This window comes from Lichenostomus cassidix, chromosome 10 (genome assembly GCF_008360975.1).
Source record: "Lichenostomus cassidix isolate B80296 chromosome 10, HeHo_3.0, whole genome shotgun sequence".
Lineage (NCBI taxonomy): Eukaryota > Metazoa > Chordata > Aves > Passeriformes > Meliphagidae > Lichenostomus > Lichenostomus cassidix.
Window position 1 is genome coordinate 17,669,298 of NC_139491.1, and position 26,816 is coordinate 17,696,113.

Sequence of the window (26,816 nt, forward strand, 5' to 3'; positions counted from 1 at the left end):
GGCAGCCAGGGAGCTCAGTGCCATTTAGGGAAGCATTGTTTCTACCAACAGGCAGCTCTCCCAGCCACAGCCAGGCAAGCCCTAGAGCTAACTTAACTCTTTCATACCTAAAGGTTACTTTGGAGACAGCAAAGCTCAAAGTGACCCAAGGATGAGGTGATTTTGAATAATATGCTAAGGGGGTCACTTTGTTATGGTTTTAAAAAGGAATATTCAAACTTAGGAACAGCACTAAGTCAGGCCAGGACTGATAGAAGGGATCACCACAGTGTTTTTGGATCTCTTGAGATGGTCAGGCATGGTCAGCTGGAGCATGTTGGCCAGACCATCTCCAGTGGGGCTGTGAGTATCTGCACAGATGAAGATTCCATAATTCTCTGGGCAACCTGCTCCTGTGTTTAATGGTATTTTGCTGCGTGGGATTAACGTGCTACAAGTAGTTCTGATGCAGCTAGACCTTAACTGCCTGGATTCTGTCTGTAATGTAGCTAGCTCCTGAATACAGAAAATAGAGATATAGGTATATATATTGAAAATACTTCATTAGACCTTTGACTAATTCACCATAGAAATACACATTTTAGTTTTCCTCCTTAGGGGAAGAATTTCTTGGTAGATATTCATATCAGTCTTGGAAAAGATATTTTTTCTCTTTACGCTTTATAAACAATACCTAATTAATGTTTTAATGATAGAATACACTAATAAGCTTGCCACTAATTCACATTTAAGCAAAAAAATGCAACACTGTCACTGAATGTCTAAGGAATGTATGCACCTGAGGGTTTAAAATTTAGTCCTTGATCCCTGAAACCTGTGTGGACATGCCAAACCCTCTGTACTCATGAGCCATCTCAACACAATTAGTTTACTCTTGGCCAAATGCTTCAGAAGTTGGTGTATTTACAGGATTAGGAGGTTACAAAAAAACACGTATTCAGATATCCTGGAACGTAAATAAATGAGATTCTGTTCTTCTAGAAAATCTGGCTGTAGGTACCACTGAATTCACAGTACTTCAAAACAAAATGCTTCAGAAAATTAGGCTGATAATATTGATAGTGTTTATCAGGAGATGCTGATTTGTCTTGCTCCCTTATCTTCCAGAGAAGCCGTGCATCCATGTATGTCTTTTATGAATCAATAATTCAGTCATCATTCAATAGTACCTTCAGGACATTCATATCTCATTGGGAAGGAGCAAAAGTAAATTCTCAGACTAGGATAAGAACAGTTTTAGCCAACAGAAGATGGTTACAAATATTTTAGCAATTATTGATGCTCTAAAATAAAGTCCTATCTTCTGCTGAAGTCTACTTACTGCTTCTAAAGAAATTAGGTGGCTTGCCCTGAATTTTAAACCTCTTTGACAAAAATGCCTCCAAATAGATAAAGCAATATTTCTTTTAAAATAATTTGAGATGTTTATCACTAAAGGCGATTAAAAGACTGTTTTAAATTACAGGAAAACAAAACTTTGAGTTTGTTGAATCTTCACTTTCTTGGTTGCGATCTCTGAACGAGACAACATATCTTTATTTTTTATAAGTCAATATTAAAAAGTTAGGCTTTAAAAGCTACCCTTATGAAGAGGTATTGAGCTGCTCAGAAGAAAAGGTTCTTCACACCCTGGAAAGACATCCAAAATCTGATTCAATTCCTATGTTTTTTCTGCAAGAGTCCAACTCACCTAAATTGCTGTACGTAGCACTGCAGGTATTTAAGTCAGGAGAATTTGGAGCTTCTTCTTTTTCTTCCTCCCCGGGCAGCCCACGGCTGGAGGACACTGGGATGACTGAGGCACTGCCCCCATTGTCCTGCTTCACAAACACGGCTCTGGGGACACGAGGGGACAACTCCTCCAGGGTTGGGTCATCGGGCACTTGACTGAAACAAACACAACAACATCACCTGGAGAACCAAGCTGGGCACTGGATCTTCCTGGCAAAATGCCAGGTTAGGCACTAGGTACCTTCAGGAAAGGGAATGAACTGGTAAAGAAATAAGTTCTTTCACCCTCCTTTTCTAAGAATAATTATCTACAGTTTTTATTTTCCTTAATGAGAAGAAACAACTTGTGACTGAAATAGTAACATGTTAGTTACTATTATCATGATTATAGTAATATATATAAGAGTTCATGCCTTTGATAAAAAAGGTACAATAAAATGTTTTACAGCTTGGCTGCCATGAACATCCACACCCATAAATACGCAGGCATGACTCTGGGTAAGGTGTGTGGGACTCAGGACAGCAGCAGAGTTTAAGGTGCTTTTTACCAGTCCGAGCAATTGTTCTTTAAAACAAAGATAACAAGGTATAGCAAGGGGGATTAAGTCCCAATAAATGCATAAAATTTTAATGATACATTTTCATACAATGGTAGGATTTTGGGAACTGACAGTCTGGGAAACAGACCTCATTCAGGCCAGTAATCTATTTCCCATATAAAATTCTCCACCATTAAAATCCATTTGCATTAGGCCAACTGCAAAAGGCACTGAAGACATTCCTCTGTGCCTGCTCTTAGTTATGAAGTTTGATTAAACTGTGATGACTTATAGACCAAAACTTTGAAAATTGTGCATTCAATTGGTTTCCATGGATATATTTATTGCAGTATAATTTAAAAATTATGCATTATATGCATGAAAAAATGTCGAGATTTAATAAAACTCCACAATAGTACTGAAAATATAGCAGCAATTATCAGTAATATGCCACAAAAACATGTCAGAGCAAAAATATTTCCATGCCTTTATGTTCTCTCACTTGCAGAAACAAATACTCATTACAGGCCAAATCTCAAGAGCATATGTGCTGTTTGCTAGTGCTCATTACTACAGCCTGATCAAATACCAGCAAGAATTTTAACTACTTGTGACTTCCATTAGGGACAGGAGTAACAACACTTCCATCAAAAAACGATCAGCACATCATGTATCTGTACAGATACTTATTTTTTGTGGTAATGATTTAAAACTTCCACAAAGAGTTAACATAAATGATAGGTATATGTCTATGGCAAAGCCAAAATCCTGAAAATCCCGGGACACAATCTGGTAGCAATCCCCGAGTACAATGATTAAAACATGCCAATGCTCTGCATGACAAGACCCAGGACAGTGCAGTGTGCACATGCTGTTTCTGCTCAGATTCATGAATTTTAACTGCAGGCTGACACAAACCAAACTCATTAGAACTTGTTAGTAAAAGAGAAAAAAATGGCGTAAGTTCAAAAAGATGTAATCTTTAATCAGCGCAACATTTTTTGTTCAATTTTAGTACCATGCATAGGAATGGTGTGAAGAACATTCCATGTGCCATAAATATATCCACATTAAAGAGTTAACCTCTGTAATTTCAGAGTTAAGCAGACATAAAATTAAAGCAGTAACAAGGCTCTCAAGATAATTTAACTAAAGACTTGTAGTTGCTGTAAATAATATACATACCTGCATTCCTCAACAGGAATGTTTTCTTTAAGAAGAAATAGGTTCTAATAGCTTTACAGTTCTGTCATTGCCACAAACCAGGAATTATCACATCTCAAAATGAACTTTTTAGTATCATTTGGTGAGGTAAGAACATACTCATTCTCCAAACCAGACACATGCAAGCACATACACTAAACCTAAGCTCAGAAGCATTTTGCCAAAGTAAACCAACAGCTAGAAAGGAAGAAAGAAAAAAATACCAACTCACCCACTGTACTCACTCACACAATTCCCCATTAAAGGAAATTCTTTCAGGGCCTTCTTGAGTCTTTTAATCATGTCTTGAAACTCTGGCGAGCCATTGATTCCACAGTGTTCTGGTGTGCTACAAGTTGTGCAAGCTGTGAGCAAGAGGGCTGAACTCTGCACAGAGTGCTACACCTACTGCACCTTAGTGTTTACCTTGGGGGGCTGGGCCCTGCCAAGGCCCCAGGAAGCCAGGCAGATCCAGCCCTGCCTTCTTAACTCTTCCCCTGCCTCCCTGCAGGGAGCACAGGGCACGGGCTGCTACATCACTGCTCTGGTATGACGGCTATGGCCTTAGTCATGGCTATTGCTCCAGCAAAAGCACGTTCACGTCTCAAGAGGAGTTATAGGAAGTAACACTAACCTATTGTTAAGAGTAAGAGTGTATCTCAAATCTGTATTCAGTGCCTCAAAAGAATACATTTTAAACCACAGCAATTAGAGGTCAGGTCATGAAATCCGTGGGGAAATGCTTTCCAGTATCTTAACACTGAGGACAGAGAGATCAAGCTTATGTACACAGTGCAAATGTCAACCCCTTCACTGGCGCTGGCAGGACACAGGAGGAACAAAAAGGGGAACCATCCTCACTCGGGGAGCTACAAGAGCCAAATCCCCAGCTGTTTCATGAACTAAACAGTTAAAATGACTGGTGATCGAGGAAAGAAGAGCAGCTGATAAACAGGCAGTCCTCTCAGATTAGAACCATTAAAGCCTGATTTTGAATAACTTTCTATCTGCTTGTATGTAGCAAGTCATACTTAAGGCTATCTCCTTATTTGGGATATTTATAGATATTTTGCCAGGATGGATTCTTTGATGCCTTGCATAAGAGCACATATTTAGCGTCTACCATAGTGGGCGCAGTCTCCTCTGTCCAAGCCTTTTTCTCTTCCCTTTTTATTTCAAAAACAAACTTCATAGAAATTAATTATCTTAGAGAAGTCTGCTCCTCAGGCACAAGTGGCTGAAACTAAACAACTACCCAGTTAGTGGAGGGAGCAGCCCTCTGCATGCAGAGAACATGTGTGTTTTCCTAAGAAGCTGAGATTATGTGGAGCAAAAAGACTTGCCATAAAAATCACTTGTCTTCAGACAACGTCCCACTGAATTAAAATAATTATCATTCATGTGTGCACAGGCTCAAAACTGCTTAAAAGTGTTATTTTTCTGCAGGGACAAATATCCCTAACTCTTTCCCTCAGGCTCTCCTCCTCCACAGGTTTTGGAGGATAGCCAAAAGATGATATGGTCTAACTCGCCTCGGTCTTTTGGGAACATTAGAATCCAGAAAGCTGCCTGTGCAGCGTGTTAATGTTGGTGAGGACAACTGGAATCACAGCTCTTGTGTGACCTGTGCTCTCCTCTATTCAGAGCACGCCTGCTCAATTAGAGTGATTAATAAACAGCAATGAATATGAGGGAGATAAAGTGGAATGCTTATAAGAAGTGATTGTGAGAGTGTATTCCTGAATCAGGGTCAGATCCAGAGGTCAAGGCGAGGGAGCACAGTTCTGTGCAAGACAGCACATAAATCCCAGTAGCAGGAATTAGTCACAAAAACAGAGAAAAGCTGATGTGGCCTTAGAGCCAGCAGAGACTGATCCCTTCTCTGAGTGGACATCAACACAGCAGTGATCAATGGCAGCTCTACAGTTCCAGATGACAAGGAAGATGACTCAGTTTTACACACACAAAAAACCAACTGTGTAATTTGTAGCTATATTAGTTTCAAAGAGAGAGTGTTGAGATGCCCTCAGGCCCTGCACTTTTAAGATAATAAAGCCAATATAAAGCCTAAACTGACTGAATAATGCTTGAGGAAAAATGCAGAGGTTAATGGCTGGAGGGAGGTCAGAGGCCACCTTACCCAGGAACTTCACAGAACACAGATCACTTTATTCCTGCCAAACACTGAGCAGAGACAGCCAGTGCCCAGGTTTCAGAGGGCACTATGGATACAGAAAACATTCCAGTGGCTCCTACAGTTCAGTCCCTCCTCACCACCAGAAATAGTCACTGAAGAGGAAAGTGAAACAAACTTCTCAAATAACAACCTGAAACAACTAAGCTATAAAGTTCATTCCTAATTCTGATTATTGAGAAGCTGGCTTAGTCCTGAAGCATGAGATTTTTTTTTTTTTTTAGATCTTGTATAATGCGATGTTTGCACGGATAAAGGGAGTACATTCGATAATCCAGTAAAGACATCCTGCTAAGCTCTTTAGTGTCACTGAAACTTAATGGCAATGAGTTTCACAGATTAACAGTGTATTATAAAGAAGATATTTTTCTTTATCCATTTTAAGTGCTCAGTCTTTCAATTTTACAGACTGTATTAGAGGAGTTAAGAACAATACATGATTTACCATTTCTTAATCTAAATTTATAAAATAATAAATGGTAAAGTCCCTTCTACTTGGATCTTTAACAGTCCTTGGTGTTTACAAGTGATCATATAAAACATTACCAAACTTATTTTTTAATGCACATGCAGAATTTCCAGTTCTGCTAAAACTAGAAAATGTTCTAGAGAAAAATCTCACAAGATTTTAGTTGATGAAATAGTGTAAGATAGATGGTTGATGCTTATAAAAGCACTGCTAATCACTGCTGAGTAAGGTAGATAAAGCTTGCTGATACCTAGATGAAAAGACCCCAACACAGATTTGACAAGAGGGAAGAGTTGATTCCCCTTAACTTTTCAGGGAGAATTTCTCCCATTTTAGTAGACTTGCTCAAGCAAGAAATTTCATCTATAACATCCTTGAATTCTCCTCAGTTTAATCGGGCTGTACCTAAAAGGTTTTGGATTCATGTGAGAACCTCACCCTAGGAGTTATACCAGTAGCCCTCCAAACTGGGAAGGAGTTTGGTTTAAAAAGAGCCCTACTGTGATTTGACAGATTTTGTTATCTTCCCAAGCAGCTTCGGAAGCAGCTGTGGAATCGGCAGGATGGGATCAGTGACATGCCAGAGTGGAATGTGGCAGTGGTGGTTATTCCTGCCTGTCTCTGGATGAAATCTTGATCTTATTGTATGACTACATTTTTGAACAACAGTGATTCCCATTGTTTCCACTGAGTGATCTCTCACAACACTCATATTCCTCTAAACAGAGCTCAGATCTATCAGTTATGAGCTCAAATCCTTTTGCAAAAATTAACACAATCTTAAGAATTAGATTGGTAATCACAAATTTAGCTATGAAGAAATGTTTCCTTATCCAAACTGGAGCAAAATGAATGTACAGACCTCACTACCTGAAGAAAGTATTTCAGGAAAAACAGAGTTTTATCTTCACTTCATCCAAGACTGGCCCAAAGATCCCATAAAGGAAAGTTCTGGCCGACTTGCAGCTGTGAAAGGAAACTCTTGAGTTTAACCTGTGACTAAAATGGAGATGGCTGTGCCCAGATCAGATTAGTTCAGCTCTGATGTGCTTTATGAAGACAGCCAAGGAAGCAGCAGGACACTGAGCTGCACTTTGCTTTTAGGAAATGTCTCAATCTAACAAGCTGCTGCTGGGTATGAGTGGTGATGTCTCAATGAAGGAGAGGAGAAGCCTTTATCTTGTGAAACTCCAATAGCAACACTCTGATCCATAAGATAACAAAGCCTTTGAAGGATCTTTTTATTTAGCTTCTGATGAGTGGATTGCACACTGTGCTGTACCACCTTCATCAATTACAGTGACTCAGGCCAGAAATATCATGTTATCTTTCAGGTCAGTTTTAGGTTTTGCCTGAGAACAACTGCTGCTTCATGAACTACAGGTGTTCTCATCCTAATTAATGATAAAGCTGACATGACTGCTGATTTTCAGCAAAAATTAATCTAGCTACAATTTTTTGGTAAATTTAATACATCAGTATTTGCTAGCTCCTTTGACCCAGAATATGTGCATCCTGCCATCAATCAGAAACAATCACACTGAGAAACCAAAACCAAGTTCCTTTGTATAACAGAGAGATCATTTTCAGCTTTCTGAAAAACTGACTATTTTGCAAGTGCTGTTCAAAGGGAAAACTGACCTTTCTAGTGATAATTTGAAATACCTTCAGCCGTATTGTGGTTGTGTTATCAATCTTTAACAGCTTTGTAATCCATTGCAAAGTAAGGAAATACAGTATCTTCATTTAATTTGCTTTCAAGACCCCCCAGTAATCTGACATTTTCAAAGCTTATCTTATTTTCCAGGTCATCAGTTTGTTTTTTCAGAAAGCTTGCTGTTCTTGGCATTCTGAGTTAGGCAAGTGTCTCATTCACTGATTGCTATCTTTGGGTTTTCCATTCTTCTCTAAGCCTCTGCAGGCTTAACTGAACATTCTAAACATTTTTTTCATGCACAAATTTTAGCCTGAATTACAGCTAACCTTGTACTAATACCTGGAGGGTTAACATCAAACAAGCATAGCTTCTCATGGGTTATGCCTCCTGCTTGTGCAAAAATGGAATTTGGAAATCCTGATTTTCACCCACCAGGATATTAAAAACAAAAGCCAAACCCCTTGAACAACAACAAAAAACCCTTCAATTTTTTGGCACTATAAGGTTTCACCCAAGTAACTCAAGGCTTCAAAGTAACTGAACATAAGACCTGAAGGATAAAGCTACCCACTGTCCAGTGCTCCCACAAATCAGTACCTAAGTGTACTGTCTTTGAAATTTGTAGAAACCAGAGAACAATATTATCAGAAAGAAGAAATTCCAATTCTAACATTTGGAAAATTCCAGTTTTCATCGGGGAAAATTCTGAGGTATGGTTTTAACAAATACCATTGTGACTTGAAGAAAACTAAAGAGTAAACATGCTTTTTGGAATAAGTGGAAGAGAGAACAGTGACCCATTACCTTCAAAAGGAAGGGCAGAGGGTATCCCAGTCACAGTGCAAGGACATGACACATTCCAACAGCACCATCTCCAGGGCAGTGCAAGAATCCCTGACAGGTTCTTCCTGCCCTCTCATCACTCAGAGAAGCAGCTGCTCCTTCCTGCCTCATCCCATCACATCAGCCACTTGATGTGGGCTGAACAACGACTGCAAAGTTCTTTCTCACTTGGATCTCTGCCCTGTCTGGCTCACCAGAGCACAGGAATGTCCTGCCAGCACAAGAGCAGGGCACTGAGAGGTGGGAGCAAGGGAATCTCCTGATGGCACTGTAATCAAAATCAACCTCACCTTCTCCAGCTTCCCCTGGAGACAGGAGAAAAAACCAGATTTTTGTAAAGGGGGTTGAGAGCATAAACTCCTTCAATCCTTTAATTTGCCCTCTAAAGGTGGCTACTTCTCACCAATTAATTTAGGGTAAATCTAGAGAGACTGCACTCCTATGAAGGGTTATTCTAACAATTTTCTTGCATAGACAAAGGAGAAAAAAACCAAGTTATTTTACTTTAGGACAAGCGGCAGTCGGTTTATGGTAAGCTCTAACTATGCTCACAGAGATTTCTATTAGCTTAAAACTATTTTAGCTAAAAAACACTGCAGTTTTCCTGTACAGAATATGGAAAAAGAAAACCGAAAAACCACTGTCATGATACATTTTCTGGGGCTCACACTTCACAAAATTTTTAATTTCCTACCACTAGGTTGTTATAATGAATTGAATAATTCAAGTTTGAGGCTACTTTGGAATTGGTTTGTGTAATAACATTGGAAGACAAACTCTAACACTTCCACAGCTGTGGTCAGCACTCAAGGAATTCATTCTGTGCCCATGTGACTGACTGCAAGTGATGTGACCAGCTCTGCTGGATCCAATACCGTCAGGGGACAAAGCATAGTCACTGCTAAAGGCCTTGCAAGACAGAGATAAGACTATTTTATAGGTACTCTAATTCTATTATTACTTTTTTACAAGGTTTATTTTGGGAGTGCTGCAGTGATGTTGCAGTGTAGTTAATTAGCATGTGTTGTATTCTTGGGCATGTGAGGTAAAGTTAGCACAGCGCCTTCCATGAGTCACAGACCTTTTAATTTCTATTGTATTTCTCAATAGTTGCCTTCTATTTCTGCTGAGAAATTCTTAAGCTTCCTATAACATAGAAACACTTTCTTAAAGTAGAAATTCAGGAGAATGGATCTGATTCAATGGAACATAGCTATTGTGACGTATTAGTGAACCTGCAAGACAAACTCTAAACACTGCATACTGCTTGTAGTAAATGTTTTACATCTTTTCTGATATCTAACATAACAGAAAGATTTTAAAATACGTTCTAAGTTACCTAAAATAAATACTCTTTGAAAAAATTGTATTAATGTAATAGAAGTCCTTAGTCTCTCTCTTTTCAGCAGCATATACAGGATAGATCACAACTGAGTAAGTGAGTAAAAAAGCTGAATGGTACCTGGGCATTTTCTTGGGAGCCTGAGGTGGTGAGGAATGGCTCACTATGCTCTGTTCCAAGCTCTCTGGAGGCTTTTCCTGCGTGTCTCCTTTGTCTTTGGCCAGTGCCTCTGCGATAGCAGACTCCACGCCACCCTTGTGTGGGAGCTCAGCCTTGGGCTCGGCCTGTGCCGGTTCACACCTGTACATAAAAACGATCGACGGCTTCTCGCTGGAGTCCGACTTGGCCTCGCTGAACCAGTGGTGCCGCTGCACTGGAGGAGGGGGGAGCATGTGTATAACAGTTCCATCCAGACCCACCAACTTCCCTTTCTCCCTGTCTTTCTCCCTCTCTTCCTCGTCGTCAGCTTTCCTGCGGCGGAAGAAGCTTTTGAACGATATCCAGCGTTTGGGTTTCGCATCGGGACGCCGCCCCTCCGAGTGCAGGATGGACTCTGCCTCTGTCGACCTGATGGGGCTGTTGGGTTTGGCCCAATTGCTGAAATGCCTTTGCAGCAAGTTACTGGCGTGGTAGGGAGATGAGGTTGAGCGTGGAGGGGGGAATGGCGGTGCCTGCTCTGCCTGGGGACTTGTGGCACTCGGGGTGGCTCGCGCTGGCTTTGGAGAAGGAGTGGCAACTGGCTGTGAAAGAGGATCTTTCTGCATTTTAACGGCAGTGTTTTCCACTGTCTTGGAGGACTCCACTTCAGGCTGTGACGTAAACAGAGATTTGGGTCGTACCAAGGTGTTTTTAGTAGCATCTCCCTCAGGGGGTAAGGAATACAGTTCTTCTACGCTGCAGGACTTCGGAGCAGACTGAGGCGTTCCTGGAGGAGACTGTGGAGGCTGGATAGAAGCCACAATCTGTGAGAGCACCGTGCTTGCGTTCTCTCTGCCGCTGCTGCTGCCGACAGAACCCTCCGGGGTTACGTCTGTCTTTGCTGCAGGCTCTTGCATTGCCTTTTGAACTCTGGATGGGGAGCTGTGGTCAGCACTGTGACTTCTCTGTGGGGATATCTGGCTTTTACTGAGGCAGCTGTTGAACTCTTGAACCTTTTGAGCCACAGAGCCCAGCCTGCACTCAGAGCTATTGGCCACCCCCTTTGCTTGGGACAACTCAGTGGGTTTGCTGCTTATGGCTTCGGTCACTTTACTTTCTATTTCTTCATAGGTATGGCTTATCACGCTTGTAGTTTTATCTTTGATGGACAGCTCCCCACTGGTCCCCAGAAAACTTTTATAGATTGCCAAGTTATCATATGCATTTGGATTGATTACAATAGGAACTTTAATAGCATTTTTGGAACTCTTGGCATAAGTGGGCTCATCATGAATGATAATAGGAAAAGGTGGCATGCCAGCATTGTTGTAGCTGTTGAATTTTATCTCAGATAAATTGGGAGACTTAACTGGGATAGTTTTTGAAGAAACGTTTGTAGCTGTAGGTGAAGTAGGAGCTGACTTGTGGCTTGTCTTCCTGGGAGGAACGGAAGGTCCTGAGCTGTTTCCAATCAGCTCCACCTTAGGTATCTTCTGTCTTGGACTAGTACTAGAAGTCCACACCTCTTGGTATCTGATTGCACTGGATTTCTTCAGGTTAGCGTGCACACGTACAGGTGATGCTGCAGAGGATGCAATGGGTGTGCCTGCAGTTACTGGGGAGCTTGGGTTAGATGCTGCCTTTTTGGTTTCTGAGGTTTCAGTCTGATTCTCTTTACATTCATTGGTCATGGCAGCTGATACATCCACTACGGTGTATGGCTTGCACACTGGTTGTTCCATATTCACCACCCTGTAAGGTTTAGCTTGCTCCTCCACAGGCACCAAATTAATAGTTACAGCTTGACCAGCAACATCTGAAGAACTTTTATTCTCTTGTGTATCAGTCTGCACAGCAATTTTGCCATCCTTCTCCTCCAGGCGAAGCGCAAGGACTGCCTTGTGAGTTTCTGGACTTTTCAGAGCATTTCTGGGAGCTTTTGGCACATCCTTCACTTGTTGATTGTCGCAAAGACTTTCATATTCTGGTTCAATCACTTTGAGGTCCTGAGGAGTGCTAGGAGATAGCCCTCCATTACAGAGCTTCTGGGAAGAACTGCTGGTTGTCCCAGAACGAGACTCTTCTGTCAAAGAAGAATCAGGAGATGTAGAATCTGAAGATACCATGCTCTGCATGCTCTCTTGCCCATAAAGAATCACAGTCTCTTCCCCATAACCATTTAAAATTTCATCATAACTATCGTCATAATCCACTGCACAGATCCGCTGGAGAGACTTATTCCGAAGGGGCACAGTATTCCATTTTTTGTCCACACAGAATGGAACAGGAGACAGGGTGTTAGCTCTGAAATTAGCGAAGCGAGGTTGGCCCCTCATGCGGATTTCCATTGCTAACAACTCTTCATCACTTTCATCCCAGCTCTCGTGCTCTTCCTGCATGCTGCCAAAAAACGTGTCATCCTCACTCTCATCTTCACTAGAGAACTCTGGATAACAGAAACGTCCACCTTCATTACTTATGACTTCAGTGCTTCCACTCAGAATAACATGCTTACTGTGTGAATCCTTCATTCCACCCACCATGCAGCTCGGAGGGATCTTCCTTTCTAATGATCTTTTGTAACAACTATTTATCCTTCCTAAGAAGGTTTCTCTCGAGTTCGTTTCATTTCCAGTGAGCTGAGGTGTGGTGTCCAAACCCGCAATCTCCTTCAAGACTTCTGTCAGTCCATTATTATTGTTATTTGGTATCTTACCCACGCCCTCGCTGTTGCCATAAGGCCTGGGAACATGGCTGTAACCTTCTATCTCCTCCTCGTTATTATTGTTCAGTGGTTTTTTGTTCAAGACCGCCTTGTTGCGGTTCCAGCCCGCAGGCAGGGCTTTGTTCTCGCACTGCTCCAGCGCAATGAGCTCTCCACACAGCCCCTGCCCGTCTGCCACCATCATGGTGGGTTTCACAGCTATCGTGGGCTTCTTGGCCACAGGCGGGCGGAAGCTGCCAGTATTTCTCCCACGCTGGCTGTTGCTTTGGTTTGCATTGGGTTTCAGGTTGCCATGAGAGAGGGGCTTTTTTTCCGACACTGGGGGTAATTGGTGCAAGCTCTTGGGCTTGAAGCAGTTCTTACATTCGCCAGGTTTCCAGACGTGCTCAGTGAAAGTGTTGCAAGCAGACATTTTCCCAGAGCTCTGCGCTTGATGCTGTGCTGCTCAGTGCATGGTGAGAGTCTCATGCATGTGGTTCCACTCTGCTCACATAGTATGGACACTCCTTTGAGCAGTGATCATGCTGGAAGAACACAAAACAGAAAGAGGTTAAGCATAGGGAAAAATCTGCTTGATCATTGTACTTTGTTTTCCACACTAGGGACAACTTAGAAGGAGCAAGTAGCCTTTTGCTGACGTCTTCACTCTTTTTACATAAATTTACAAAACTATATAACTGAAATGCAAAACCAAATTGCAAGTATCATCCTTCTCATACACAAAGAATTAAAACTTTGGCAGCTAAGCCCTATGTTACTGAAAGCAGAGAGAGGGAGAAATAGCAATGACTGCAAGTTTAGAGTAATTCTCTTGACTAGTTCAGGACCATTGACCTTTAATTTTGTCCAATCAAACAAATGCAGGAAGAGGATATAAACCCGAAGATTACCACACATTATGCTTTCTCCATGACTACTCAAACATGAGACAGAAAAGTAAGAGTATGTTTACTCTCCTAAATGCAATTGAGATAATTTGTTTTAGCTCTGAATGTGAACAAGCTCAGCTTAAGTGAGAAAATATGTTCAAGCAATTCCAAACTCTGCCATTTTAGCACTTTTTTCATCAGAGTCAAATGATAACTGGAGACGTATTTTGGCTGAACAGATAGGCTGTTCTGATGTCCTGGAAAAGTCAGATAAAAATACAGTGCAAATCTTTCTAGAAAGTCATTGTTCTTTCTCCTTTTGATTACCACAGTGGCAATAAAACATTCTGATAGCCTCAAAACAAAGCTAAGGATTTTTAGTCCCTGATTTGTTTCACATGTAGCCTTTCTGCCTAACCCCTCCAGAAATAACAACTGAAGAAGAACTGAAAATCTCTTTCAAAGTGAATCTTTTTATTTCCTGAAACGATCAGCCTTAAGTAAAAATCAAACACAAATCTGCTGTGCTTTATAGTCACCGGAGTATCCAGGATTTGAGAGTTTCATGAATTAATGCCTGAAGATTTTAAGCCTTCTGAGCCAAATCCGCAAGTCTGTTCTCTTCGTCACTGTTGCATAACTCAAATTATTGGAGACATTTTACTGAGCTGAAAGAATCTCTATGTCCACTAGTTCTGTAAACACAGGCGCTGGAAATCAATAATTTTCTATTCTTACAGGCCTTGGGGTGCAAACAGCCTTGCTGCTCACCCAGGTGCACAGAGAGGGCACTGCTGACCCCCTGCAGGTAGAGCTGCAGCTCCCCACAGAGCCCGTGGTGGGAGCTCAGCAGCAGGGAGGCTGTGCTGGAATTCACCATGGGCACCAGTGGCTTTCATCAGCGTGGCAAACAACACAATCATTAGGAAAGCTGACACTGGGAGGGGTTTGTCAGTCTCCTCACGTCCCACTCTGTGTTTTGGCAAGGGCTGTCCTGTGCTGGCAAACCAACAGAGCAATCCTGATCCAACACCAGATGGGGCTGAAGCCTAACTCTATTAGTGTCTTCAGACACAGCCGTGCTACCAGGGCTATCAGATTTCATATGCTGACTAAATATGTTTCCAGACAAAGCTTTTTGCCAAAAAGCCAGTGCCAAAAGCTTTCTCTCTATGACCTAAGAGATAGAAAGCCTGCCAGACTGAGATCTGCCCAAACTTTTAGACTTTATTTCACATATACAGAATAAAAAGCCTTTGTATGTTTCTTGATCTCTCTCAAAATTTGTTGCTTCACCACTTTGCAAGGCCATATATTGTAAATAAAAAAATTACATCAAGAAAAAATTCTCCTAAAACCAGAGAGAGACATAGAGAGCATGTACAAGAATTTTATATTCTGGTTAGCTCTCTCTTTTCATATATTTAACCAACAAAAGGAGTAAAGTTACACTAATGGGAATCTAAACTAATTGTTTTCTTGAAATATATATTTCTCCATTACTTAAAAGCTCTGAACAACCACTTTAAACAAAAGGGTTAGTGCTTGTGTGTGGGTTTTAAGATTTACCCGTGTGATCTTATTTCTCTGAAATTGCATAAGCTGTACTTGCTGTAGAATCCCATCACAAGGCAGACAGCTTTATGGTGTTCCAGGCTAAGCATTTTCTGCTAGGAACAGGGGAGCACTGGGAAAGCTCTGCACTGCCCACCTCCCGGTGGCTACATCCTGGTGTGCACCAGTGGCTGTGTCACTACACTCTGGTCACTCTCCTTTGCTCTGACACTGATGCTAACACTTCCTCTGAGCCAAAGGAGAACACTCAACGTGAGAATGGGGACTACAGGAAACCCAGCAGAACCACAGTTGTCCAGGGGAGTAACAATTACAGCTCTGTGCTTTATCCTAAAACAGCCCTCCCAAGAGCCAGCAGTGCTGCAGCAATTCACCTTAACCATCACACACCTGGTGATTGTGTAAAGGCAGATGTGCAACCTGTACACAGAATACATGTAAGCCATGTGCAGTTATTTTAGCTCTTTTGCTGTCTATCAGCCAAGAGAAGTGGTTTGAACACAGCCTTGAATCCCCAGGATGATTTGTGACAGTCTGGAACAGAAGAGCCACTGACTTCCCAGGTCTGTGAACCCCAGCTGGGTTTCCAACTGGCTCGGGCACAGCAGGACAAGCAGTTCCTGTCGCATGCCTGACACTGCCTGCAGCTGCACCACAGAGGAAACAGCCACCTTCCAACAAGAGGAAATGGATCTTAAGAAAACAACCAAAACAATTCCAACACTGTGCTACTTTTGTACTTTGAAATCAGAAGCACTCCTACGCTATTTCTAATTAAATCCATAGTGACCTTTATATGTCGAAGCAAGCATTTGCATTCTAAAAAAAAGACAGTTTCTTCCTTGCTGTACAACTAAAAGCAATCTTTCTACTGCTTTCCTCTCCTTTAAAAAAACCAACTTTTTCAACGACAGATTCCCTATTATGAGTGGTAATTATGGTGAGAGTGATGAGGAGTGATAAGAGAAATGAAATCTTTCAGTCGGCTGTTGCTCCCATGGCTGTCACCAGCAGCTGCAGCTTGGCAGGGGGCAGCAGAGGCCATCGAAGGGACTGAGAATGCACACAGACATGAGAAAAATCACCCTGACATTGTTCATTGCTGGATTCCTACACTATTGCCAATACAAAGCAGAGCAACGAGAGATCCAGGCAGTCACACCTCAGATGCCCTCAGCTGCTGGGGATCAGGTATCTTTTCTTCCCTAACTTCCCTGCTTCCACTGACAGCAAATGTACCTGCTAGGAACAGGGATGTGCTCCCTGCAGAGCTCCTGGCTCTTCTGAAATGAGTACTTCAGATGACAAAACTTATTTGAAGATACTCTATCTACGCAAAATCAAGGCAATGGCAACCACAGGTGTTACTTACAAAACAGCATTAGACTTGTAAAGAAAGTATTAATAGCAAATATGTAACATCAACAGTCTGCATGTCATCCCTGTATCTCAAAGCCTTTTATATAAGTTGATAAACAGAACTACTCCCAATTTATAAAGGGAACCACTGCAGTGCAGTGACGTTAAGGAACTAAAATTCACCCAGTGAGTCAGTGTCAGGAGCAAGTACAGACAGACAACTTCTGCTCCCAACACATCGTGATACTTCATTCACTAAATGGTTGAGTCAGCACAGATAATTTATCAGCCTTAAAGGCCAAACCATTCTTTGTGTAAATGAGATTAATGCTCCTCATTTCAGCAGGTACACAATTGTGCACAGGAGGGCTCAGCCTGGCCCTGTTGAGTTGGTATCAAGCAGTCAGGAAGGCAAAAGCATATTTCAGTTTTCAGGTCAGAGGGAGAAGATGACAGATTTGGAGTTGGAGTGCAGAGATGAAGCAGGGATCAGCTGAGATACCCTTGTGTCAGGAAGCTGAACCTTGCACAGCAATTCAGAAGTGTTTCTGTGACTTTTATTTGCTGACATCATCTCTGCTGAGTGCATGAAGATAGTAATAAACGTGCATTTCAGGCATTTTGCCTTTGTTCTAGGTAATTTCAGGCTGGCAGGTCTCCTTTGGATGCATGCTGGCTGAATCACAATGAAGGCCTTCTCCAGTAATACTTTATACTAAAATAATCCAATTAAAAGGAACTTAATTGGTGTGCAACATTCCCTACAATTTCAACATTTTAAAAATGAATAGTCTCAGTAAGTACCAGATGGTGACACGCACTAATTAATCAGGCCTGCTCAATGAGCGAGCATATGAAAATGAATGCACCTATTAGACACGTGTTTGCAATGTTGTGTGCTGCAAAAAAGTGCCCCCAGTGAAAGGCTGGGATTTTCCTGAGCTGGTAACCAGTACCCTCTGGTCTCTTCTGGGATCACCACCTACTGGCACAGGTTTCCTTTGGTTTGTCCTCCTCCAGGGAAAAGCCATTTACCTTCAGCGCTGCTGTCCCTGACAATGGGGCTGCAATCTTCATGCTGCAGAATAAACTGCATTGATCAGCCTTCTTCGGCACCAGCCCAATCAAGTGCTGCTGCACAACCACAAACCTCTCACCACTGCCAGGCATGTCCTCAGACTGAAAAAATCAGCAGTGGGAATCCAACCTGGGTTTCCTAGACCAGAGTGCCCAAAGGCCGCAAAACCACCACGGCTTTGTGGTTTGTCTGAACCACTTACAGCCATCTGGACAGTCACTGATCATCATAAACGATTGTGCAAGTCTCACACAGCAGGAGTAAAGTGATAGTTATTCTTTGCCAGTATTTGATTGCTGTTTCTTTTAAATTTTAATGTAATCATAAACATTTAAAGAGACTGTTTTAAAAACTGAAATACAACTTCAATACATGCAAGTATATGCAAGTTCTCCAACTTCACACATGCAAGTTCTGCTTGGGTGGCAATGGGCTGTGGAAATGCTCCCAGAGTGTGTCAAACACTCACTTCACTCAAGGTACACCAGGAAAACCCATGAAACTGAAGAATGGCAAGCAGCAGTATGGATTGCCACAACTTTATTCCCAAAGTGAAGGATATTTGCTAAATATCAGCTCATTGCTGTACCGAGCCAGAGCTGTGACTCTGGCAGAGAGCACAGATGGACATTTCCATAAATGCTGGGCATTATCCATTTTTTTAAAAAAACAAAGTTTTATCTTCCTGCAGATAGGTTTTCCCCCGTTTTAACATCTCACACTGTATCCTCTCCTTTAAAAAGAGTTCAAATGACATAAATATTTCATAATACTAAGAAAGTGAAAAAAACCCTTAAATATGGGGTTTTTTTACCTTCCCTAAAACTTGCAAGGATAAAACATGATGGAAATAACCAATGAACTGGAGCAAAAGCCTGCCCAGGGCTAGACAATCTGTAATGCTTCAGAAGAAAACAGGCATTTCTTTGCAATTTACCTAACCCAAAGAGATAATGCCACAGAGCAAGGAAAAGGCAAGAAATATCCTCAGGATCTGCCCAGGTAATCTAAATAGATTCTGCATCATCACACTGGGAACACACAAAGCTGTAACAAGGCCAAGCTCTGCCCCTTGGTGCTAAGGCCCAACGGGCCAGCCAAGGCAGGTATTTGACTATGAGCTCTTCTGAATCACAGTAATAAGAATTCTTGACATTCTTAATTGGAGTTTTTTTTCCTTTTGGAAAAAAAAAATCTTTTAGCATTATTAAAACTTTAAACTTATAAGGACCATTTAGACATATGTATGTTCTTATAATAATTATCATTCAGACAATGCTGCACAGTATATTCTTTAGGAATACTCTTTTAATTACACGGAAAATTAATTTTTATTTTTTACTTTCTTAAAAGTGAGATAAGCCAGACTATGAATTGTTTACTTTGCTTTCTAAAAATGGTTGTACAACATTCCAAGAACTAGCAGCAAACTAAGGGTAAACCGATCAGCTGACAGGAAAAGGCACAACAATAATAATTTTAAAAAAAATCCTCAATTCCAGTGCACTTCAGTTTCTCCCAAATCTGTTAACGGAAAACTATGAGAATTAAGCCCTTCACAGCATATTAAAAGTGCACCTGCCTGACTGTATCTTGACCAATCTAATTATCTTTGATTACCCTTCTTGGGCTCACTTGAAATTCTGCCCTTTGATCTTTCTTCCTTTTGTTTAAGCACATGCAAACACTCATGTGGGGAAGAATGACCTTTACCAAATCTCTCCCGAATGTGCTCACAACAAACAAAAAAGCAATACCTGAGAAACATTATAGTGCTTTTATAGTCAGAAACCCAGTTAACACTTGTGGTTCTCCTTCTGCTGAGCACAGCTTGAGAAGGAAAACAGAGGGGATCATCACTGGATGGTGGAGCCCAGCAATTCTGCAACTTCTGTGTATTTAAACCTCTCTTCCTTGCACTACTGCAGCTCCAAAGATCTCAGTGCTAAACCCCCCTCCCCTGCCCAGCCCCATTCCAGTTTAGCAAATAACCTGTGGACAGCAAAACACAAAATAGCATTTGGAAGGATGGAAAAGAACTGACTAAAAAGCGGCCAAAGACACACTGTGGTGTCAGTGCAGGTAACTCAGGAGGGAGGTACTGGCCCACAGCCAGGCCAGGAGGCTGCTACAACAAGGAGGGCACAGCACAGTGGGCATCCTCCAGTGGTCTCAGTCCCCCTGGGAGCCTTAGGAGTCATTAAATAAAGACTTGGCAGAATTAAGTTTTAAAAAAACCCCACTATGAGCCGTTATAAAAAAAATGAGGTATTAAAAATAACTGATAAATTATGAGCAAAAGCACAGCAGGGCTGAGCTGTGTAGAGCCAAGGACTGTGGAGAAATTCAGGAGCCAGGTGGCTGAGCTATGCAAAATTATACATTACCTTATCAGAACCAGCCATCAGTATAGCAGGGTGAGCAGGACATGCTGTTTATCATGACTTCTGGGAAGGAAACCTGCTCTTCCTACCAAACAACAAACCAACGGGCAAAAGAAAAATGGCACAATCTTATTTTAGGCTTTTAAGAAGTTCTCACCAATTCCTAACTGCAGGACATGCAAATGGTGCCACAGAATACGCCAGGCAACCGGCAGATTACATGCTTTCTGTGTGAGAAAATCAATGACATGATTTACTGAGTATTGTATTCAGTTCTATTTATGACATCTCAGGAAGAAATGCTGCATAAAACAGCCACAAAAACATTTTAATATGGAAAGCTTTCCATCCTTTCAGTGAAACAAAAAGATTAGGATAGTTTAGTTCAGAATTGAGACAAATAAAATAATATAATAGTATATTAAATGATCCGTCACATAAAGAAGACAGACTGGGTGTTCCCATTTAGTGTCTATCTCAAAAAAAAGCAATAAACCCAATGCAGCATATTTACATCTCCAAGAAGAAAATTATTCCACATAAAACGCTTCCTGAAACAAGCTGGCACTGAGATCAAGGGGTCAATGGATTCAGAGGAACAACCAGACATTTATACATGGGATGAGCCACTGACAGTTGTATTAGGTGGGGTAAACCCAAAGCTCCCAATTTCAGTGCCTAAAAAAAGCATTAACCATTTCAGTGGAGAAGAGGATTCTCTCACTAACAGATTATTCCCATGCTGTACCTTGGAGAAATCTGGGCAGTGTGAAGGGCAGGGCACTGCTGGAGGCTGTGCCTGGCTGGTTCTCCTCTTACCAGATCCTGCTCTTTACTTTCAGTGGGTTTAGTTTGATACAGCAAAACAACCAAATGGTGCAAGAACACTGATAGCTCATTATCTCCCAGAGGTGAGGTCAGGCCTTTCTCTCCTCCTCCCACACTTTGTCACTCTTGACCCAGACTTGTAACTCAGCCCTAGAACATCCCTTGTGTTCATTTCTACTTTTTGTGACTGCCTGATTGTGTTTGATATTGGGCAGCTGTGGGCTCAGGCTGTGAGGTACCTGGGCCAAGGGACTGTGTCACCCCAACAGGTCCTGCAGGGATCTGTGCAAATCCACAGCAATGCTCCAGGCAGGCAGTGGCAATTAGCAAGGTAAAGAAGCCAGGTGGAACTCTTACTAAGGATTAGTGCTGTTTGAAGCTTGTCACACTACAGGATAGAAAAACCAGGGTAAGGCTATAGAGGAATGATAGAAAAGGGATTTTTCTCTAAAACTAACCCAATCAATTTAACTTTTGAAGATACATACATTACTAGTTTATGGTGGAAAATATAAATAAAAATAAGCCCTATACTGCTATGCCATTCACTATGTGATAGAGCAATGCCTGGAAAGGGCCTGAATCTTTGTAAAAACTTCTCCAGTTTCCCATTCCACAGCAACCATCTCCTCCCACTGCCATCTGCTTGGTGCACTCATTTTGCCTCGTTCCTCACATCTATGATCAAAGACAGACATTCTAATTTGAGGGCCTCTTTGATAATCTTGAGAAACTAGCTACAGGTAATTTTTTGACCATCAAAGCTGGTTCCAGCAGCTTACTCTCACTCAGGCTACTCTTCTAATTAGGATGCCATTTATTCATCCCAATAAGCTACTTCACCAGGCAAGATGAATGTAAGAAATTTTAATCTGCAGTCGAAAGCCAGAGCAATGAAATGAGTGATGAGCTCCAAGTCACAAGGTTAAAGATATTAATGTTTACTACTGTTGAAGTTTACAACAGATAATTTCTTTACTTATTTGCCTTATGCTTTGCCTAAAATCCATCCCCATAAAATGGCAAGCCACCACTGATAAGAATGTTATTAAGGATAAAAAGCACCCGCATAGATGAAATTCAGAAAAGGAATTAGGAGGTACGGGAATTGGACGCTTTTAGCATACATAGTGAGAATTGATTTTTCCTTACTCTGATGATTAAGTGTTGTGCCTACCAGTCCACAGCACCCCAGTGTTCCAGGCACATCGTGGGGGCTCCATGATGCAGCCATTTCCCTCCATGGTGACAGAAAACAACTAACAGCCAAGCACAAGGCATCTAACAGTCAGTAATCAGCTTTTTAAGCTACCAAAAGAGACAAGATATAGGGCGGGAAAAAGAACCTCAACAAAACCCCAGTAATTTATTTTAGTTCCCAAAAATCTGATTCCATTCTTTAAAATAATCCACACATGGAAGAGCTGTGCAGTGAAGGCATCATTAAATATAATCAAGGAAAGAATCAGAAAGGAAATGCAATAGAAATTCTGTATTAGTTTTTATCTGTACAGTCAATGACTGATTTTTGCAGCTGGGGAATTTGCTTGATTTACTCCATGAGAGAAGAAATACCCTGCATTTTCAGACAGATGTTTAAATCTATCAAGTATGTAAACCACTTTAATTTTTAGCCGGTGCTGTAACAGGAGGAAAGGGGAAGCAGGAGTCGCTTGCTGCTCCCGAGCAGGCTGACTTCAGGCAGGAAAAACCTGCCCTGGGAGCCCATCTGCTCTGCGGGCAGCAGGAGCCGGCAGCTGCATCCGGCCACCAAAAACCAGACGTGGCTTATCACAGAGCCACAGCATGGGATGGAGCCCAGCCTGGCACACCCCTGCAGCTGTTCCTGCTACCTCTGCCCAGCCAGGCTGGCCCACACCAGGTACTAATTAAGAGGCTGCTGATCATACCTGGAAATGCCAAGCTTGCAGCCCAGCCAGTGCTCGCTCCTGGATCAGGATACAGCAGGAAACAACAAAGCTGAGGCACAGCAAACGAGCTCTAGCAAAGGAAAGAGAAAGAAAATCAACACCAACATTGAATTCTCTTTCTTTAGTTCTTTTTTACAGATAGAAATGTTTTCCTAAAGGAGCTGATTGCCAAACATAAATTTTGCTACTTGTGCTTGACAGAATCCTGAGAATGCAAAGCTTTTTGCAGCCAGGAAAAAACACAATGTGAATTTTCTACTCTTGTACTGCTGAGATGACTCAATACCAATCCACAGGCATCTGAAGGTAAAAGCAGAACCACACTCATCTAAATTCCTTGCCTTTCAAACGAGGTTTTTATGACAGAATACTTTATTAGCAAACAGGGCCGCTACAAGCCCACACCAGGAGCCACACCAAGCCCAGGGCAATTACCTTCTGTCACTGCCAGGCCGAGTGAAATGGGAAAGCTGCTATTACCTGCCTTCTTGGAGGGTCTTGAGGGAGGTTTATTCCTGCCATGTGCAACACTGTGGCATTTGGAAGTAAATTGTTTATAACAAGAACCAGTCTGAGACAATATCCACATAAGCAGCATCAAGCTGCACAGCACCAGCAGAGCCCTGCCCACTGCTCCCTGCTGAGGGCCTGGGCTCAGTCTCTGTGGACTGGGCAGGAGACAACCCCATATTCCACTGCATGAGGAAAACTGCTCAGGAATACAGATCAGGGTTCCTTGATCACTCTGCACACAATGTGGAAGTCGATGCCAGGTCTCCCCAGCATGGTCACAGAGGAGACCCCTTGCTCTCTGTAGTGCTTAACCTCACAATTTCTACAGAATGAAAGGATGTATGGCAGATTTCAAGGTTATGGGCTCAACCTTGGCTTAATTAGTCGTGGTGGCATATGTTATGTGATGGTTATATAAACAGGGGATGGGAGCCCAACTGGTGGCCATGGGTTGCCATGGTAACTGTGACAGCCATCAACGCTGCGTTACTCATCGCTTTTGCCCCCATACTTGAGAAGCACTATTGGATCTACTTCGTTATTTTTAAATAAAAATATGAATAAACTGAGCTCTCTAGCCTTCTCTGGAAAAGAAGTTGCCCAGACCTTTAACCACTAGTGGCTCTAGTGAATTGTTAGCAGCACCCTTGGGCTGCTGCTCTCCAAAGGCAACACAGAGTTCCTAGAGTTCCTTCCCACCAGGGACAAACACAACAGAACAAACCCTTCCACTCCTGAAATAGATCCCTCCACATGGTGTCCAGGCACTGCCCCTTTCAGTCCAGACTGTCATGCACAACTCATGATAATGGTGTGCTCATGCCTTCCACAAGCTTTTGAGGATCTTCACTCCTCTCAATGCAATCAGGCAAGCCTGGCCTAAACTCTTTTATTTTACAGTTTACAGTTGTACATAATCAACAAAATGTATTTGCTCAGTCTTTTTTTCCAGTACAGCCAGTGCATATCTCTGCTTTCAAATCTCCTGCTCTCCTTATTTACATTTTATTTCAGACTGCTAATAAAAAAAACGCTGACTAATTTTAGGACAAAGATTAATACAGAGCATCCTACTAAGTAGCAGCCTCCTACCTACAGTGAGTTTCAGACCTGTTACCCATAGCCAGGCCTAACCCACAGAACATAGTGTGCATTTTCATAATTTTGGTTTTTCAATAACAATATAGAAATATGAAATTAAAACAGTCTAGATTTAAAAGTGAATTTAGCCTTTTGTATACTTGTTAATCAAGTTAGCTATTTATACATCACTAAAATCCAGTATCTGCAAAGACAATGTACAGAGGCACGAGGAAGACAGGACACATGGTTTTGCAAGCACAATGAATTTATTTTAAAGCTGTTTTAAAAAGCAAGCCTTTTGTTTGCAATAGTATCCAGCAGTTATTTGACAGAAAAGCCACTCTGAGTAATGTGAATAAAGATTAAATGTTAAACTTTTTGGATTTCAGTGATTTGCAGAAATATTTTTTGGCATAACCAGAAAATGAGTTGCTACTAACTTCACCTTCTATGACTGTTTCAACAACAAATAATTTCTCATCTGACAATAACTCAGCTTTTTAAAGTCAGATATTTTATAAAGCCTTTTGTTGAAACCTGGTATGTTAACAGGGATCCCAAAGCCTTAATTTTGAGAGAAATTGCAGTATGTCAAACTCAATAAAGGCAAAAGACTTGTGTTTGGATACCAGAATGCAGTATACAAAAAACAAAAAATCAAAAATGGTGAAGTTCAGTAACAGGAGATTTATCAGCTGCCTGGATGCAGGCGTGGGGTTGGCCCCTGGGTTGCTTCATGCAGCAGCACTGAGAAACTGAAGCGGATCTGCTCTGTGCTGTGCAGGTCCTCTAAATACATGTTAATACAAAAAGTTTTGCTACATAAAAGTATTTGTTTCTCCTTTCTTTTTTTAGAGAGCAAAGTAATTTCCTTACTTCCATATGGTACTGCAGGAACAGGAAGACTAAAGGGAAAGTGGAGAGACCCAGAGAGCTGACAGCATTTCCTGGAAGACAGTGATGTAAGGAGCAGCTCTGCACAACTTCCGTTCACCTGCAGCTGTGCCAAAGCAAGGTTTGTTTGGGGCACAAACCCCACAGGGTTCTGAGGAAGAGCCTCTTCTCTCTCCTCCCCTGGGAGGCCACAGGTGCCCCAGCAGCCCCACTGCAGCCCAGTGCTGCTCCTGCTCTCCTGCCAGCCCCACGCAGAGCCAAACGCCAGGCAGCCCCAACACACTGCACTGCTGCTCCAGCCCAGAGCTCTTCCAAGGCTGAGATAATCCAACATGCTCAACAAAAGGATGGGCTCATAATGCTAATTAGCATTGTGTAGTCAGGAGATAGACTGTAGCCTATATCTCTAATGTCCTATGTTAAATCTGTTCTCTCCACATAAAGACCGGTACATTAACCATGTCTTATTTTCCCATTTTTCTTTTCAGAGGAGCCTGGATGAATTGTAATGCACATGGATAGACTGAAATGCTCAGCAGATGATTTTGCTTAAATCTCAAGTAAGACAAATGTGACGAGATCTTCAATCACTGCCCTGGGATGTGTGGGCGATGTATTACATTTTACAAGGAACAGCATTTGGAAAAAATCAGTTTTCACTCCTCAGCCACTGTGCTCCTTTAATTACTTGCTAAACTTGGAGAAAGAAGAACCGGAAAGGAAAAGGGCAGAGGAGACTTCACAGAGATAATAAGATGGCTGCCTGCTGAAGTGAGGCAGCAGCAGCATCATAATGTCTGAGCTAAAGGTGGAAAAGGCAGATCCCTCATCCTGCCCAGTGCCTCTGTGGCAGCAATGGGGTCTCTGCAGTCACTGGTTTTCAGTGAGATACGAAGCTCTAGCAGCAAGTTCCCTACTTGAGTGAGGGGTTTTGTTTCATAGGGTATGACAAAATATTTGAGATTGAGGTTCTGTAAAAGTAATAAAATAAGTTCTGCCCCAAATCTCCATTAACCTTTAATATGCCATGTCCCAGTGACAAATGTCAGTCTCTAAAGGTCCCTGGAATTTTACCACTTCTATGCCTATGCACTCCCTGGTGCACACTTAATTTTTCCACTCTAAAAATTCAGCGCAGAGAAATGAATTAGGAAGAGCTGTCACACTCTTTTTTTTTGAAGTCCAATTTCAATCTTCCCTGTGAAAAACGTGATTTGAAAACTCTTGTAGTTATTATTGTCAAAGAAGTACAGTTTTGTTAATCTGTTTGGGTGGACTTGATGAACTGCTCTATGACAATGTGGACAATACCTTTGTTTCCTTGTAGATGCAAACATGGGAGCATTATGCCAAGATCCAGCATTACTCCTGCTGCTAAACACACTCCAAGAGTTCTCAGGTGAGCACATACTTACAGAGGTAAGCAAGTTCTGACTCTCACGAGCTCAGAGGTCACTCATC

At 41.9% G+C, this 26,816-nt stretch overlaps 1 protein-coding gene and 1 long non-coding RNA gene across 7 annotated transcripts in view; one reads left to right on the forward strand and one right to left on the reverse strand.

Moving 5' to 3' along the window:
• The window catches only part of PEAK1 (pseudopodium enriched atypical kinase 1), a 109,728-nt gene that overhangs the window by 22,712 nt on the left and 60,200 nt on the right, over positions 1-26,816 (reverse strand). For 2 of the 4 annotated variants that reach the window (XM_085070959.1, XM_085070960.1), the window contains 4 exons: positions 22,845-22,935; positions 10,099-13,365; positions 3,706-3,822; positions 1,691-1,887 (listed from right to left, as the gene is read on the reverse strand). In XM_085070959.1, coding sequence (XP_084927085.1) covers positions 1,691-1,887; positions 3,706-3,822; positions 10,099-13,253 — 3,469 coding nt within the window. In that variant the 5' untranslated portion in view covers positions 13,254-13,365; positions 22,845-22,935. The remainder of the gene's footprint in view (positions 1-1,690; positions 1,888-3,705; positions 3,823-10,098; positions 13,366-22,844; positions 22,936-26,816) is intronic. The other 2 variants (XM_085070961.1, XM_085070962.1) reach the window with 2 other exon arrangements.
• The window catches only part of LOC146432861 (uncharacterized), an 87,657-nt gene that overhangs the window by 14,329 nt on the left and 46,512 nt on the right, over positions 1-26,816 (forward strand). For 2 of the 3 annotated variants that reach the window (XR_014854356.1, XR_014854355.1), the window contains exons 2-4: positions 25,356-25,476; positions 25,844-25,915; positions 26,683-26,754. This is a non-coding gene — a long non-coding RNA (uncharacterized LOC146432861). Of the gene's footprint in view, positions 1-25,316; positions 25,477-25,843; positions 25,916-26,682; positions 26,755-26,816 lie in introns of all 3 variants that reach the window. The other variant, XR_014854357.1, reaches the window with a different exon arrangement.